The sequence below is a fragment of the Pollachius pollachius genome, assembly GCF_949987615.1.
Source record: "Pollachius pollachius genome assembly, chromosome: 2".
NCBI classification, from domain to species: domain Eukaryota; kingdom Metazoa; phylum Chordata; class Actinopteri; order Gadiformes; family Gadidae; genus Pollachius; species Pollachius pollachius.
Window position 1 is genome coordinate 12417809 of NC_136935.1, and position 18072 is coordinate 12435880.

The following is an 18072-nucleotide window of genomic DNA, read 5'->3' on the forward strand; positions in this document are numbered from 1 at the left end:
TCAGACGTTAGTGCAGTTCGGAAACTCCCTTGTGATTACTCTCTCCATGTTTCTTCCCATTCCTCCTGGGAATAAAGCGACACAAAAACAATAATAGGGCTGAAGTGAGGGAAAGCAAAACTTATTTGATTCACAATCAAAAGGATAGTTTATCTTGAAGTTCAATATCAACCTACCAGTTATTGTATTTATGTATCTGAATAGAAAACCAGGCGTTATATACATCCTTTAGAAGACACTTACTTTGCAATTCGACTCACAGTAAATGAGATGCATGTCCTTAAGGAGCAGGTAGGGGTTAGGGGGCATCTTGCTCAAGGATACCTACAGGTAAAATTGCCTATACAAATTTAACCCAGTGTCACTTTCAACTGAGAGTCGAACGCCCTAGCGACTACACTATATCCTACTACTCAGTGCTGGATTTAAAATGTCAGCTTGACAGCGCCAGCTAAATTCAAAACCACAGACACCACCACAGAGTATCCTTAACACATGACATTTACATGATAGTAACCTTTACGTGAATTTTCTCACGTTACCTCGTATGATACGATATTATAATGTACGTTAAGTTTGTCTTTCTTATTTATCTGTGCCTCGGCCAGAAATTGCCGACAAGTCTGCACACGGTAATGAAATCTATTAGAAGGAGCTTTCGCAGCCGGAAGCGACTTTATTTAATCAACCTAGCACGAAACTGAAGTCACACGCTGCTATGCCCCTTTGAGAATAAATAGTTTGGAGAAGACAATCCGCGCGGAAAGAAAAAACCTGGAAGTTTGCAAGGTCGGGGGAGAAAAGTGAGGGGAAATATAGTGGCGGAAAAAGAAAAGAAAAGGGGTAAAGTGCTGAGTGACCAGAAAAGTGGCCCTGTGGTTCCTCTCGCTGGGCAGTCAGGATCAACGTGGAGTTGCTCTTGTCAAGCACACTTCACCGCTGGCAGCTGGGCTCCAATTTTGTTTCCTCTGGGAGCGATCACCGCAGGTATCTGGTATCAGCACCCTCCCCTTCCCCCAAAAATAATAAATAAAATCTTCGCCTTGTCAACTTGACATTATTTGTTTGGGACCAAGGCAGGTGCATCATTTAAACGATGTGTGCGCACACGCACACACATAGACACGCCAGCGCTATGCTTAAACTACTCTAAGTGGTAGTTTCAGCTTTTGTTTATTTGGTCAACTTTGTCGAAGGCGAGTCGGACGTGTGGTGAAAGCCAACAGACTTTGGCAGTCGTTTGATCGCACGGTTGAGGAGAGGCCGGCGGACGGCATGCTGGCCTCCTCACACAGTCATCCGCTCCTACGAGCCGAATAGCGGTGGGTGAATACTCTGCGACAAGAATGTTGATTTACAATCAATTAAACGGTGGGAAGACTGGTAGAAGTTGGAGACGCATGACCAGGCGGATCGACAATACTGTGAGGGAGGCGGACATGTTGGTAATTGGGTTGTCAATCCCAGCTGACTGGTGATTGTTGTTGTCATAAAGCTTGTTTATATATTTTGATTGTAAACAATTCTTACTTGCATTGCGATGTCCAGTTCCACAAACTTATATAGAGTTGAGCTGATATTGGCTGTATGAATTTGTTGTAGTCGCTTTGGACAAAAGAGTCAAGTTAATTGAATAAATGTTAATTTCATTCAGGCTGACAATTTGAAAGACAGGCTACTGAATATGTTTCTGCTGTTATTCCGATACTGGTTGAGGTTGAGAATGAGAATTTTGGGTTAAGCATAACTGAGTGGCGGCATTCAACGCAACTCATTTGTATTGCCGGAACAAAGACCAACCCAGCTTGAAGCCCTTTCATTTCAGTCTGCTCCAACAGTCAATTCAACTTTTTCACTTTGATCCCTTCGGTGCGACCCAGCCTTTAAGACCAACAGGATTCGACATTTGAGCAAAATCATGCAGAATATCCTGAAAATCCAAAATGTCAAACCATATCCTGTTTGACTTAACAATATTTATATCAAACTTCCCCAAAACTGACTCTTGAAACTAATATCCGACATAACGTGTACGATTCTGCCTCTTTGAAAATGTACATTATATCCATGAAAAATTAGTTGAGAAGCTTTGAATGTTTATGAATTTGTACTAAACATCATCTTCACATTATAGCAATCACCAGATGTTCACTGAATTAGTGACGGTGAACAAACGTCTGCCGACGTTTGTTCCTCAGATGTCAAAGTCCCCGATGCAGGATCATAGATAAAATAACTTGCAGTGTATCTACGGTGGCTGCTCAACATGGAATTATAGGATAATTCAACCTTTAGACTTTGAGAGCTTCCCTCAAGATTTGGTGAACTTCACTCCAGATTAAGAGAGCTTCACGCTAGATTTAGGCTGAATTCAAATAGCCCATGTATAGCGATTCAACACACATTCCCTGCCTGAATCTCCAGATGTTCCCCTTGATCGCCATTTTAGCCACTGTTCCAATTATTGAAACAGTGCTCAACCCTGCTGCTCGAAGCTCAAGGAAGGAATATCATCAGTTTATTAGAAAAGGAGTTAGCCTTAGAACAAAGCCTTAGAAGTGCTTAATTCTAGATTTAGGGAACTCTATCCCAGATTAAGGGAGCTTCACACCTACCTCTGCCCCTTATCTCCAGTTCTTTCTCCAGGAGGTCCTTCTGGGAGGGGAACTCGCTGAGCTTGACCTTTGACATGCTGTCGTTCTGACCCACCGTGCTGATCACTTCCGGGTCCTTCTCCTGGCTGTCTTCGGCCTGCACTTGAATCCAGGGGATTTTCCTAACCACAGAAATAGTGAAATGATAACAATGATGATATTAATCTGGTAGCGCTTACAAGGGTACATTTATCAACCCTTAATAAACATAACTTAATACAGTAATAAGCATTATTCTTTAGTGTAGGCATTTGTTAGGGTTCATGAGTAACCCTACTCCTACAAATCAGACTCCAGCTGATCTCCAGCTCATTCAAGCTCAACCAATCATTTTGTTGGTGGCTGGGATCTGTGCATAATTGGCAAACACAAACTCGGCGAGCAATAGCAATCTTTAAAAAAGTGTCTAAAGGCTTCTAAATAACAGTGTAAACTGGCAACTGTAGAAATACACACAATGTTTTCCTCGGTTGATAAGTTCAATGAAAAATAACCATAATGGTCATAGCATATTACCATAACCAAAACGTAACTCTGTCCTTGGCAGTTTCTAGTTTCTTGCCCAGACTCTGTGCCATCTCCCCCCAGAGGATCTGCTGGATCCGGGATTAGGGTTACCCTAACCCAAACTCTATTAAGTCATGTATAAATGAATTCCTTAGTTGATATGAACACCATGAGTAAACATGAACACCATGAGTTAAGGATAACCAAACAAGTTAACTGTAACTGTTAGTTAATGCTTAATGTTGCATTAACTAATGTTGTTTAATGGTTAAGGAATGTTGAATTAATTGTAAATTGTTACCGATAATCGTTATTTATTTTGTTATCTGTATCAGGGTATGCTATTATATTCTATTAAATGTCTATTTGCATGGCACCTTTCAGAACCAAGTTTGCAAAGCGTTTTCAACTCAAAATATATATCCTCCAAACATTCTGTAAAATGCTCGTCATCCCCACATCTCTGGTTTCTAATTAGTTGATCTGTTCCTTTCAACGCTAGGGATCAAAACATATGGGTGTGAGGATACAAGACGTTGTTGAAATGAGAAGGCACACGGCAGGACACCTTTTGAACTTGTAGATGAAGAATGCTGCGAGGCCCACGAACACCACCGACAGCAGCATGAGCAGGGCCGGCCCACTGTGGATGGAGCCCGAATCCACATGCGGCTCTGGAAAAAAGCCAGAAAAATCCAATAAATGTGATGTTTGCTCGGTATAATATACATCAGACTTCTGAGTCGGACATGTTTAGATGTGTGATTGAAAAATCATCGTCTTATTTTTTAATTACTTTGGGGACGACATAGGGGGCCTCTTTGAAGGATTATCCCCAGGGGCCAATATAAGGACACTCTCTCCCCAGGGCTCCCACATACAGAGGTTCTTTGCTTAGTCATGTTTTTTAAAGTGATGAGGTGTGATATTGAAATCACAGGTCTTTCCCACCCTCCACCTTCACCCCCCTCCTTCCGCCTAGAAGATGCCCATGAAGGGTGTGACCTTTGGGGATAATTTCTGAAGGCCCTCCAGACCTTTTGTATCCCGACAACCAATGAAGACGGATCTGCTGGTGGATGAAAAGGGTAAAGCCGACACCGGCCGCGCTTGTCCATGTGCTTTAGCCATATGCTAATATTGCGTTGACCGCCCCCGGTTGAATATCAAATACCTTGCGTGTCAATCATCACATTGATCACCTGTTTTCACAGAGACCTGATATCCAAAGTGTGCCCCGCCTACATAATGTATTTGACGAGACACGGAAAGAGAGATAGAGGACGGCGTCCACATTTTATGGTAAGTTGTGTTTATTTACGATAACTGCCAGGGGAAACGTTGATGTACATTCATCGTGCCTTCAGTGCATGAGGGGGCAATACGGAGCCTTGTAAAACAAAGATGAAATGCATAAATAAATAAATAATACATGTCATAACATCCTGGAGATAACAGATGAATCTTAGCAGATTGTGTGTGTGTGTGTATGTGTGTGTGTGTGTGTGCGTGTGTGCGTGTGTGTGTGTAAGAGTTGTTTCTTCGGAGGTGATGTTGGTGCTGTTAGGGTTAGGTTTCGTGGTGGAAAGGAGTCTTGTTGTTAAGGTGTCTGATTCCCAGCTACATCCTTGTTTTAATCCCTACTGTACGCTTACTAACCCGTAGGCATCATTGATAATGAAGGATACACCAGCTGCCCGAGCTACTCCTGGATAACTTGTATCTGAATTCACTGAGAGTGGATTTGGATGAGAGCGTTTGTTTATCGACTTAATAGTAAGTCTGAGAACGTATTTTACTTTGCTTTAAAACCAAACTCACCCAGTGTTTGGTGTGTCATGTACACAATGATGCGTACTTCAGGCTTCAGCTCAAACTGGACCAAGCCTTGGTTCAGGACGTTGACAAACGTGTCCGACACCTGTTTGAGGTCATCAAAACACAGACGCACACACATACGCATACACATACGCACATACAAAGAGTCAAACCTCAGACAAGAATATTTAATGGTAAAATGAGCAGAACACAAATGGCCCAGGCAGGTTTATTCATTCAGCACACTTCAAGCACAAGGTCTTTCACTGTGTGTCTCATGGGCAAGGAGGACAATTTTTTAACATTAAAAGGTCAATCCTTAAACAACATCCAGACAGAGCTAAGCTTCAACGCGGTCATGTCCTTGAAGGACTTTCACAAAATGTCTCCGTACCCTCTCGAGCGCTTCCCGTGTGCTCTTCTTGTGCTCAGACTGCGTGTGCGTGTCAGGCAGAATGAACAGCTCCCCTACAGTTGGGAGGCCAGGGTACAGCGACACCAGGAGCCGATCCGCTGGGAAGCCGGATGCCTGCAACCACAAGTTACCATAGGATAAAGATAACAGAAGGATAAGGTTAAAAGTACTTCTTCCATTACCGGCCCCTTTGGCCGGTAAGTAAACTGCAGCCTGCTCAAGCTCTTGCATTCAAAGCATTGATTGAGACAATAAGAATCACAAACCTATGTTAATTTTCATCATAAATAAAAGCATTAGTTAAAATTCAGACAATTTGAGTGGCATGAGTATAACATCTTATATAATGCACATGAAATGTACAAATGATGCTATGAAAGAACTGACATTTTAAGACATGACTTCCTTCCTATTTTCCTTGCAAACCCTGCCAAAATCTTGGTCAAACTCAATAGAAATCAGCCCACAGGCAGCAGGGCGAGTCGGGTAAGGTCACATTTCTTGACATGATTAAAAAACTGATGGGAAGGGTTGGAGGGTTGGTTCTCTATTTTTCAGATATATGGATTTTTTTCCTATATATTATACATTGTAGCTTCTAATTTAAAGTAGTACAGCCTGCTACAGCCTGCTCACTACACATAAAGTAAGAGTGACGAATACAGTCTTTGTATCTTTAGCCGGATACTCCAAGGAAGGACAACTTTTTTCCAACATTATGCTTTAATAATCAGAACATTCTTGAATAATACTGTAGAGATGCAAGGAAACAGCCGGTAGCAGTGAATTCTTCTCCCATCGCGTAGCGACAAACACTAAAGGATTCTCCATAAAAAGAATGAGGCTGCTTGTGCAAAATACATGACCACCGGAAGCGTCTGGGCAGCGTAACAACGGCTCTCTCTCCTCCCTCAGCTGCGATGGACTGATTGATAAGTGAGTTCACTGAGTTTATACCTTATTGGTTGATGGATTTACTTATGGATTAATTGGCTGTTTGATACATTTTGTGACGGACTGATTTATTGATTGATTGAATAATTAATTTATGGTTAATTGAGTAATTAATTGACTGGTTTAGAGCATTGTAAAATGCAACATTGCCATTTGGACGCGCCAGGATGTGACATATGAGTCACATTGAGAAGCATTTTAGAAGCCATTAGAGAAACTGCTGTTGCGGATCGTGGCCCCTGGAGGGCCATAGGTGGAGGGGGCGTTAGGAGGGGGTGACAGGGTCTACCGGGGGGGTCCAGGTTTACACGGGGTGACCGGGTGTATGGGGGGCGACAGGGTGTACAGGGGGGGTCCAGGTGTACCCAGGGGGACCGGGTATATGAGGGGTCTCCCAGGGGGTGACCGGGTGTATGGGGGGTCTCCCAGGGGGTGGCTGGGTGTATGAGGGGATCTCCCAGGGGGTGACTGGGTATATGAGGGGTCTCCCAGGGGGTGACTGGGTGTATGGGGGGTCTCCCAGGGGGTGGCTGGGTGTATGAGGGGATCTCCCAGGGGGTGACTGGGTGTATGAGGGGGTCTCCCAGGGGGTGACTGGGTGTATGAGGGGGTCTCCCAGGGGGTGGCTGGGTGTATGAGGGGATCTCCCAGGGGGTGACTGGGTGTATGAGGGGGTCTCCCAGGGGGTGACTGGGTGTATGAGGGGGTCTCCCAGGGGGTGACTGGGTGTATGAGGGGGTCTCCCAGGGGGTGACTGGGTGTATGAGGGGGTCTACCAGGGGGTGACTGGGTGTATGAGGGGGTCTACCAGGGGGTGACTGGATGTATGAGGGGGTCTCCCAGGGGGTGGCTGGGTGTATGAGGGGGTCTCCCGGGGGGTGACTGGGTATATGAGGGGTCTCCCAGGGGGTGACTGGGTGTATGAGGGGGTCTCCCAGGGGGGTGACTGTGTGTATGAGGGGGTCTCCCAGGGGGTGACTGGGTGTATGAGGGGGTCTCCCAGGGGGGTGACTGGGTGTACGAGGGGGTCTCCCAGGGGGTGACTGGGTGTATGAGGGGGTCTCCCAGGGGGTGACTGGCTGTACGAGGGGGTCTCCCAGGGGGTGGCTGGGTGTATGAGGGGGTCTCCCAGGGGGTGACTGGCTGTACGAGGGGGTCTCCCAGGGGGTGGCTGGGTGTATGAGGGGGTCTCCCAGGGGGTGACTGGGTATATGAGGGGTCTCCCAGGAGGTGGCTGCCTGTACGAGGGGGTCTCCCAGGGGGTGACCGGGTGTATGAGGGGGTAACTGGGTGGATAAGGGGGCTGTACCTGAGCCAGGGCCCTCCGGACCACCCGCCCCACGTCAGCCCTCCACTCGCCGATGTCCGGGTTGTGGTCGTCGAGCGCCGGCGAAAACGACAGCAGCAGTGACTTGAAGAGCTCTGGTGGGAAGGGCAAAAAACATTTTGGATAAAAAAAACGCTAAGCGTAAAAAAAACTATGCGTCGTCGAGTTGAATTGCCTCTTTTATAATTAGATTTCTGAATAATCCCTGCATGTAGTTTAAGTGTGTCTTTTATTTTCGGGGAGTCTAAGTTAATTGCTGTCGGAGATACGGTGTTCACGGAGCGTGACATTCTGCTCATTAGACATGGCCTGTGTTTGACATTAACACGGCAGCGCTTTCAACGTAAGCGCTTCGCTTCAAGTGCTTCTTTTTTCCTTTTTGCATATTCATGTTCACATCGATTGCCCCCCTCCCAATTAAAAGGTTATTCTGCAATTTTATTACTCACTCCCTCTCTCTCTCTCTCTCTCTCTCTCTCTCTCTCTCTGTCACGCTCACTCTCTCTCTCTCCATCTCTCTGTCTGTCTCTCTGTCTCTCCGTCTCTCTCTCCATGTGTGTCTCTCTGGCTCACCTTTGACGGTTATACGTGTTGAGTCCTGGATGACGACTCCCCCAGAGGACAGCTGCACTGTCACCTTACTGGTCCCCTCGCTCTGGAAGGTGTGCGACACTGTTCCCTCCAAGGTTATCAGGGGCTTTTGTTGTTGTTGTGGTTGTGTTGTTTTCAAAGGGTAGAAGGGGAGGAGACAAAAAGCCAAAGTGAAAAATGTACATTTTAGTTAGGATATATTGTCGTTTTTCTTGTTATTTCAGTTTTTTCCTTTTTCTTTTTCGCAACCCAAAAAGAAACCCAAAAAGAAAGGTCGCAACCCAAACCAACAGCGTTCAAACAGCCACATATTCTGTTATTTTATTTTTCCGTTCATCAGAAGCTTGGCTGGAGCAAAGCGTTAGCAGAGGATGGTCCCCGGCATCAGACCAGGGAGGACGGGAGGAGGTGGGCGGCGGGGGATGTTGATGGCGATCGTTACCTCGGAGCTGTTGTCGAACCACCAGAAGAAGGTGAGGGTTCTGGAGTGGCTGGGCCACACCACCGCGGTCAGGTTGACCTCCCTCTGCCTGCTCACCACCATGGGAGCTGAGAGATGAACACGCTCCACTGGACCTGAGGCGCACACACACATATACATTACACACACACATATCTATATATACACACACACACACATACACTATACACGCACACATCAATTATACACACACAGCCACGAACACACGCATTGACGCCTACTCACAAAATATGCGCACAAACCCACCCACATACATTATACACACACATTCCACACACATACATTATAAACAAAGATCTATAAACACACATACATTATATATACACACACACACACACACACACACACACACACACACACACACACATTCACACACCAACCCCAACACACATTCACACATACACACACACACTATGCACACAAACCCACACACATTTGCGTACAGCATCAACAACTAGCAAGACAGACAAACTACCTCCAAAGATGTTTATCCACCACAATGGAATATATATACACAGTATATACAGTGGACGCAGTTGAGCACTCTACAAAAAGAGTCAAAGCTCACAAGGCTCCAGGGTTTTTTTATTTTTCCTGAAATGAAAATTGATTCCTTGTTAACTAAAACAGCTGGAAAATCCATGAAGTGATCGACAGCCACAGGTTGGGGCCAGCAGCGAGAAATGAGAAGATATAAATCTAATGTTTCATTTAATTTGTTTACGAAATTTTGAGCCGCTCTTCAACCCATGATTGAGTTTGTTTGCGATTGTATGATAAAGCCAGACTGCCAACTAAGTGGAAAGTCCAAAGTTTACCCACACGCACACAGCGCTGAACTTTCCAGCCAGATGGACTGTTACGAGGGCTAAAGGGATGGAGGGTCCCGATTTCTTGGAATAATTTCCAACTTATTGGAAATAACACGATTCAATTTATTGTATAGACCCAAATATTTTATAAAATAAATATTCTGTATAATATTTCCGTCGTCTTTGATACCCCAACCCCACACGCACCCAGTGAGATAAATCAGACCAAAGGAATCAAACACAGATTGGTAAAGACGAGGCCTTTAACTAACCATTTATCTTTTTCGATTCCACAGTATGTAGTGGAAACTGCAGCCAAAGTCAAACTCCAACTGTTTATTTTTTAAATCGATTCTCAGCATTAAAGCGAATTGGAATCGAGAATCGACTCTCCGTCGGTCGACCTCTCCATTATCTCCACCATGGCCAGAGTGACTCAGCGGGAGATTTCATCTCTCTCCCTGTGGGGACGTACTGGTGATGTGTAGGAACAGCGTGCTGCTGTCAGACCCCTGGCTGTTCTCGGCGAGCGCAGTCACCCTGTAGATCCCGGTGGCGCTGTAGACGTGCTTGATGCCGTCGCTGGTGCGGCTCAGGTTGGAGTATGTGATCTTAATGCCGTCCCCAAAGTGCAGCTGGATGTGGGTCTTCTGAGAATCCCCCTTTCAGGCCCAGAGATAAAGGACAAGGGGTGTCTGTCAGATGGGCTTAGGTCTGGATTCCCCTTCCCAGACTGGGAGCTGAGTGGACACCACTTAAGGGTCGAGATGTACTTCAGGAGAAATGTGTCTGTGAAATATTTTTATATTTTGGGAGGAAATAAATACATGAGGGAGACGGCAACGGGGAAGCTGACTCGGTCGGAAAGATGACAAACTAAAGTCTGGGAGAGGTTTAAGTAGAAAAGTTCCATCGTATTGTGCCATGAATACCACTTATTAACATTATGAAATATTTTATATTGATACATGATGCATTAGTATTATAGGATCGATACCCTCACATCTCTAACTATGAATATGCTAATATTAAAAAATATATTTATATACTCCGAACAGGGGAGTTATAGGTCACACTTTATATTAAGGCGCCCTAATAAATAGAAAACTAGTCATTATCTAACCCTTTGTTATTATTTGTTAATTGTTACTAAAATATCTATTTGGCACAAGTTAATAGTTTTTTCATCATTAATTAAATATTAGTTGTTTGCATAACCCTAACCCAACCCTAACTCACTGCCCAAACCCTAACACACGGCCCTAACCCTAACCACAACACACGGCCCTAGCCCTAACACACGGCCCTAAACCTAACCCTAACCATAACACATGGCCCTAGTCCTAACACACGACCCTAACCCTAACCCTAACACACGGCCCTAACCCTAACCATAACACACGGCCCTAGCCCTAACACACGACCCTAACCCTAACCCTAACCATAACACACGGCCCTAGCCCTAACACACGACCCTAACCCTAACCCTAACACACGGCCCTAACCCTAACCATAACACACGGCCCTAGCCCTAACACACGACCCTAACCCTAACACACGGCCCTAACCCTAACCCTAACCATAACACACGGCCCTAGCCCTAACACACGGCCCTAACCCTAACCCTAACCATAACACACGGCCCTAACCCTAACACACGGCCCTAACCCTAACCCTAACACTGGCCCTAACCCTAACCCTAACCATAACACACGGCCCTAGCCCTAACACATGGCCCTAACCCTAACCCTAACCATAACACACGTCCCTAGCCCTAACACACGACCCTAACCCTAACACACGGCCCTAACCCTAACCATAACACACGGCCCTAGCCCTAACACACGACCCTAACCCTAACCCTAACCATAACACACGGCCCTAGCCCTAACACACGACCCTAACCCTAACCCTAACACACGGCCCTAACCCTAACCATAACACACGGCCCTAGCCCTAACACACGACCCTAACCCTAACACACGGCCCTAACCCTAACCCTAACCATAACACACGGCCCTAGCCCTAACACACGGCCCTAACCCTAACCCTAACCATAACACACGGCCCTAACCCTAACACACGGCCCTAACCCTAACCCTAACACTGGCCCTAACCCTAACCCTAACCATAACACACGGCCCTAGCCCTAACACATGGCCCTAACCCTAACCCTAACCATAACACACGTCCCTAGCCCTAACACACGACCCTAACCCTAACACACGGCCCTAGCCCTAACACACGACCCTAACCCTAACCCTAACACACGGCCCTAACCCTAACCCTAACCAGCGACACTCTGTCAGTGAAAAAAAACTATTAACTTGTGCCAAATAAATATTTTAGTAACAATTATCAAATATTAACAAAGGGTTAGGTAATGACTAGTTTGCTATTTATTATGGAACCTCATTATAAAGTGTTAGTGTTACCGAGTTATATAATATTGGGAAATTAATACCACATATTCACCAATTAAAAAACATATATACACATAAAGAATCCCATTTTAAGTTGTCTACATATAAAAGTATGTCTGCCCAGTCCATCTGTGGTAGAATCCGATGAGAGTTAGCCAAGTCCGAAAATGTCCAAAAGCGGGAGTTGGTATGGTCTGACTCTAGAGTCTGCCCATAGGTGGTACAGTCCTTCTTTAGATGGTACAGTCTTTCTATGGGTGCTGTCCGTCTAAAGCCCAGTCTATCCTGGCCAACTATAGATGGTACAGAAAATACATGTAACAGTCTGTCCCTATGTGGTACAGTCTGACTGGATGTTTCAGTCAGACCATAGGTAGCAATTTGTTTATAGATGGTACTGTCCGACTATAGAATATACAGTCTGTCTATAGCTGGTAAAGTCTGACTATAGGTGGTACAGTTCATCTTAAACCCTGTCTTGGTGGCATAGTCAGTGGTATAGTCTAAAGTAGTCTTTAGGTGGTACAGTCTGTCTTTAGATGGTACAGTCTGTCTCTCGATGGTACAGTCCGTGTTAAGGTGGTCCAGCACCTCTTACCTGGTCCAGCTGCACCAGGAAGGTGACGTTGGTCCCGGTGGGCGCAGCCAGCTCCCCCTGGCTGGTGGTGAGGCGCAGGCCCCGGGGGGGGCTGGGCTGACAAGCCTGCCTCCTGGGGGAGAACACGCTCCTCCCTCCCTCCTTGCAGTTATTGGACAAAACCTTTCGATACCTTTACCAGAGAGACAACATCAATACCAACTCGAGTCCCCGAGTCAATAACAACAGCAACAACAACAACCACAAAAGCCGGGTTGTTGTTTTTACTCTTTCTTCTTCTGTCTTTTAATACACAGCCCTGGGTGGACGGGGGAAGCTCAAAGCTGTTGTACTTTCTCTCTTCCACTCACTCTCCTGTGGATGCATCTGATGTAAAACATGACCCATATTTCTGTGAATGTTACGAAGTTGCAGGTGGTGTACATCAAGGGTACTGGAGGAGACTAGACTCAAACTCAGTGGTAGTAGATAGAGGGCAGTGAACTAGACTAGACTCAGTGGCAGTAGATAGAGGGTAGTAGAGGAGACTAGACTAGACTCAGTGGCAGTAAATAGAGGGCAGTAGAGGAGACTAGACTCAGTGGCAGTAAATAGAGGGTAGTAGACTAGACTAGACTCAGTGGCAGTAGATAGAGGGCAGTAGAGGAGACTAGACTAGACTCAGTGGCAGTAGATAGAGGGCAGTAGAGGAGACTAGACTCAGTGGCAGTAGATAGAGGGTAGTAGAGGAGACTAGACTAGACTCAGTGGCAGTAGATAGAGGGCAGTAGAGGAGACTAGACTCAGTGGCAGTAGATAGAGGGCAGTAGAGGAGACTAGACTCAGTGGCAGTAGATAGAGGGTAGTAGAGGAGACTAGACTAGACTCAGTGGCAGTAGATAGAGGGTAGTAGAGGAGACTAGACTCAGTGGCAGTAGATAGAGGGCAGTAGAGGAGACTAGACTAGACTCAGTGGCAGTAGATAGAGGGTAGTAGAGGAGACTAGACTAGACTCAGTGGCAGTAGATAGAGGGCAGTAGAGGAGACTAGACTCAGTGGCAGTAGATAGAGGGTAGTAGAGGAGACTAGACTAGACTCAGTGGCAGTAGATAGAGGGCAGTAGAGGAGACTAGACTCAGTGGCAGTAGATAGAGGGCAGTAGAGGAGACTAGACTAGACTCAGTGGCAGTAGATAGAGGGCAGTAGAGGAGACTAGACTCAGTGGCAGTAGATAGAGGGCAGTAGAGGAGACTAGACTAGACTCAGTGGCAGTAGATAGAGGGCAGTAGAGGAGACTAGACTAGACTCAGTGGCAGTAGATAGAGGGTAGTAGAGGAGACTAGACTCAGTGGCAGTAGATAGAGGGCAGTAGAGGAGACTAGACTCAGTGGCAGTAGATAGAGGGCAGTAGAGGAGACTAGACTAGACTCAGTGGCAGTAGATAGAGGGCAGTAGAGGAGACTAGACTAGACGCAGTGGCAGTAGATAGAGGGTAGTAGAGGAGACTAGACTAGACTCAGTGGCAGTAGATAAAGGGTAGTCGAAGAGACTAGACTCAGTGGTAGTAGATCTTAAATACATTGCATACAATGCTTTTTTATCTTTGCCTTTATTTTCTATCTATTTGACTATTTTTTTCTTTTACTTATGTACTATTTTATTTTATTGTATGACAATGTTTCAATGAGAAGCACTTTGAGTCGTCCTTGTGTATGAACAGTGCTACATAAATAAAGTTGCCTTGCCTTGCCTTGATAGAGGGTACTTGAGTAGATTCAAACTCTGTGGTAGTAGATGAAGGGTAGTTGACTAGACTCAGACTCAGTAGATGGACGGTAGTAGACTAGATGCTCACCCGGTGCTGTTGAGGAAGCTCTGGCTGGTGCTGCAGCTCTTGGTGGTGGTGTTGGGATTAAACCAGAAGGCAGGGGAACATTTCCCGTCCGCTTGGCGGTCGAAGCCGTAATCGCTGCCAAAACAGCACTCAATCAATGTGACCCAAGCCACGCTAATGGAATAATTACAGCTACAACGTTGGTAGTAGGGGCGATACATCATGGGTTCATGAATCGATAAGGGCGACGACTAGACACGCGACAAGAAGCAAAGATCAAAAGGAATTTAGGGACAGATGGATAAAAGATATTTAAAATGCATTTAGCAGTTCACTTATTATTAATGAAATTCGAACAAGTCATTTAACATTATGCTAATTTGAAGACGCTTCGCAGAGTTACTAACCTACATCTAAGATTTGCATACTTCTAATTAATTCTCCTGACAGGCAGGCATATTATAAATTTATCATTTTATGTGTATATATATATATATATATATATATATATATACACATAAATGAATAGGTCCCAGGTTCATGGGATTTGTTCAGTCAGTGATAATAGACCAATCTTCATTACAGAATAGCCTAGTAGGTAGTCAAACTGTTCTCGAGTCAAACCCCCAACATTTGCCTACTAAGTGTAGGCATCCTTGAGCGAGATTCCCTCCTGACCTACCTGATCCTTAATGACATTGGTCTAAAATAACTCACTCTAAGACGCTTCTGCTAATTGACTGCATTGTCAATTATTAAACATGTGAACCGTTAGGGAAGATGGATGAAGGAATGGATAAATGAACAGAGAAGGAGATAGTGGGGAGATCATACACCCCACTGCTATGGCTATTGCATTGAAAAACACTGGACTTGGATTGTGGAGTGGGGGGGAGGGGGGGGGGGGTACGGATATTTTCAGATGACTGAAGGAGCACTTTTAGAATCTTATTTACTCCTGGGATATGCCCTCCATCACAACAAGATTCTAGATAAGCGGAACAGAATGTGTGACGAAGTCTGGATTCGGATAAATTTGAACAAGGGCAAGACACACTTTAGAATCCTCCTAGGGGACAGTCCTCGGCAGTGGACCCGTCCTACCCTGCCTGGAGCAGCGCCCCACAGGGGACTGCCGGGGCCCCAGCTCCAGGGGATAGGGCCCTCGCCTTGTCTACGGTCGGCGGGGCGGACGTGTTAACTTGCATGTTCTGCGGTGGGCCCGTAAGGGAACCCGCGTGTACACGGGGAGAACATTTATTCAAGAATACATGAATATACACACGAGTGACGGGATGAATGAATGATGCATGAAATAGAATGAATACATTTTGCGTTATGATGGCATTGCTTTTGGATTTACCACTCAAAGTCGTAGGAACTGCAGGGGCAGGGCTCGGAGGAGTAGATCCTGGAGTAGTCCTGGGTCAGCATGCAGCGGTTACCAGGCCGGCGCTTCATGTAAACCTGCTTCTCCCCCATCACACACGGCTCGGCCTTGGGGGAGGAGGGAGGAGGAGGTAGGGGAGGGAAGGAGAGTAGATGGAATGAGGAGAGAGACGGAAAGGGAGAGAGGGAGGAAAAGAGAAGGAAATAGGGGAAGAAAGGGTGGAATAGAGAAAGAAAGGCGAGGAGAAGAACAGGACAGAAGGAAGGAAGGATGGAGTACAAAAACATGAAAAAATATGAAGAAAGAAGGATCGAAACAAAGAAAAGAATTGATGCAGGTATAAAAGAGGAAAAAAGAAAGATATAGGGGAGCAATCAAGAAACCAACAGGGGAAGACAGAGAAGAAGAAAAAAAGGACGAGGTGATGAAAAAGACAGACATAAATAGACCAAGAAATATATAGGGGAAGATGAATAAAGAAAAGAACGAAGGCGAACAGAAAATACACGTTGTTAAAAGGACCACCACTGTCATGCGACCATCAGCGGGATTATGCTGTCAACCCACACCGAGTGTCTCTTGATGGTGACACGACAAAAAGGCATAAAAGTCGATAGCCCTCCACATGTCAAGAGGAGGTGCGTTACCTTGTTGTGTAAGTGCCATGTCTGGTAATCACCGTCCATACAGCGCCGGCTGAAGATGCCCTTGTAGTCGATCTTGATCAGCTGCCACTCCGATCGGTGGCTGAAGTGTCCAAAAAACCTGTGGGGGACAGGGGGACGGACAAAACCACATGAAATGGGAGATCCATTCCCATTTATAGAGGGCTGGTGTGGGATCATGGCCCCTTTTCTGGACGGAGTGGGGGGTGACAACGTAACTGGTCGTTTTTATTGTCGACGACTTGTCACGCGTGGGATGAGGCTCAGGAGATAACAAGGGCTTTTAAAAAATGGTTTTATTCCCGAGGTGAAAACAACACAAGAGACGTAGCTGAGAGACAGACCTTAGTATAAAATGGTGTGAGCTCGGCGTGTGGTCTATTTCTAGCCGAGCCACACACCGCTTCATAGCTGAACCTATCACACGTGGCAGTATCGTGCCAAACAAGACTATTTTGATCTAAAGTTCATGGAGAGAAAAGAGACGCTAAATCTTGGCTCTGGTTCTAGCTGCTGGCTGTGTTTGGTGGCATTTAAAATCGAGTGTAGGGTAGCCAGCTTGTTCAACTCCCAGTCAGAAAGGTGCTGGGTTCAATCCCCCGATTTCCGCGGCTTAACCCGTTTGAAGTTCTTGAGCAAGATGCCCTACCAGCCCCACCTGCTCCTTAATGACCTCCCTCCACCCTCAAGGAAAGGCTCTTTTTGGATAAAAGACTCCACTAAAGGACTTAAATAATAAATCGTCATTTCAGCTCAGCAGCGCTTCTGCAGTGGGATTGGTTTGTTCTGATGGTGAAGTGATCTGGGTTCTGTGATCTTACGTGATTATGTGGTTCTCAGCTTCTGGCTCCATCATCACGCCGTCCACATACAGAGGCGCCAGGGAGAAGCTGTGCCGAGTCCATTTCTTCCCTTCGTCTAGACTGATCCTATCAGGGACACAAAGAACAAAGAACAACAAGTTATCAATGCTTAATGTCCTTCTGATTCTAACAGTGGCCTGTGTGTGATTTAATTGTGATTGAGTACTGCTTGAAATAGTGCTCCAATGGGTTAACTATGGCTCATAAAATGTGATAGAGTAAACAAAAGTAAACATTAGGCACTATACAATCCTGGATAATACTAATGGAGTAGACACTAGCCCAAAAAAGTTGCTTGCAAATAAAGCCATTTGAACGAATTTGAAAACAGCACAATTCCATGTGAACAGAGTTAATAAATAGCGAAACAAAACACCCGTTCTAAAACCTAATTCCTTGAGACTTCAGAAGGAGTGAAAACTGGGGGAAATCAAAGTATAAAGTTTGACAAGGTGTCAACGACAAGAGAACCTGGGCAACGCATCTCTCATGTTCATATTCCACAATGAAAAACCCTAATTTACATTTAAACTGTGCTGGAATAACAACATCCAAGGGCATAACAAAAGCTGCAACAAAACACCACCCTCCCTCTCGCGGTGTTCTATAGCGCTGTTGATGCACAAAAAGGCACTGATGTGTCAACTGTAATCATACCTTCCTGATCATCGCTTCAACAGAAAAATAAGAAAGAAGTAAACGTTTAATGGGGGGCGCTGTGAGCTGAGGAGATTCCTCGAGTGGAGGGAAGATTGATTGTC

The 18072-nt window shown here is 45.6% G+C and overlaps 1 protein-coding gene across 1 annotated transcript in view; it reads right to left on the reverse strand.

The window, feature by feature from the left end:
- Positions 1-18072, reverse strand: part of sorcs3b (sortilin related VPS10 domain containing receptor 3b) — a gene marked incomplete at both ends in the record, with an annotated part of 47585 nt that continues 29513 nt past the window's right edge. Inside the window, 14 exons of the mRNA XM_079730781.1 lie at positions 1-65; positions 2616-2776; positions 3730-3835; positions 4983-5082; positions 5374-5508; positions 7658-7770; positions 8249-8372; positions 8709-8842; positions 10035-10221; positions 12581-12752; positions 14415-14528; positions 15757-15890; positions 16431-16548; positions 17270-17377. Of these exons, the coding sequence (XP_079586907.1) occupies positions 1-65; positions 2616-2776; positions 3730-3835; positions 4983-5082; positions 5374-5508; positions 7658-7770; positions 8249-8372; positions 8709-8842; positions 10035-10221; positions 12581-12752; positions 14415-14528; positions 15757-15890; positions 16431-16548; positions 17270-17377 (1771 nt within the window). The remainder of the gene's footprint in view (positions 66-2615; positions 2777-3729; positions 3836-4982; positions 5083-5373; positions 5509-7657; positions 7771-8248; positions 8373-8708; positions 8843-10034; positions 10222-12580; positions 12753-14414; positions 14529-15756; positions 15891-16430; positions 16549-17269; positions 17378-18072) is intronic.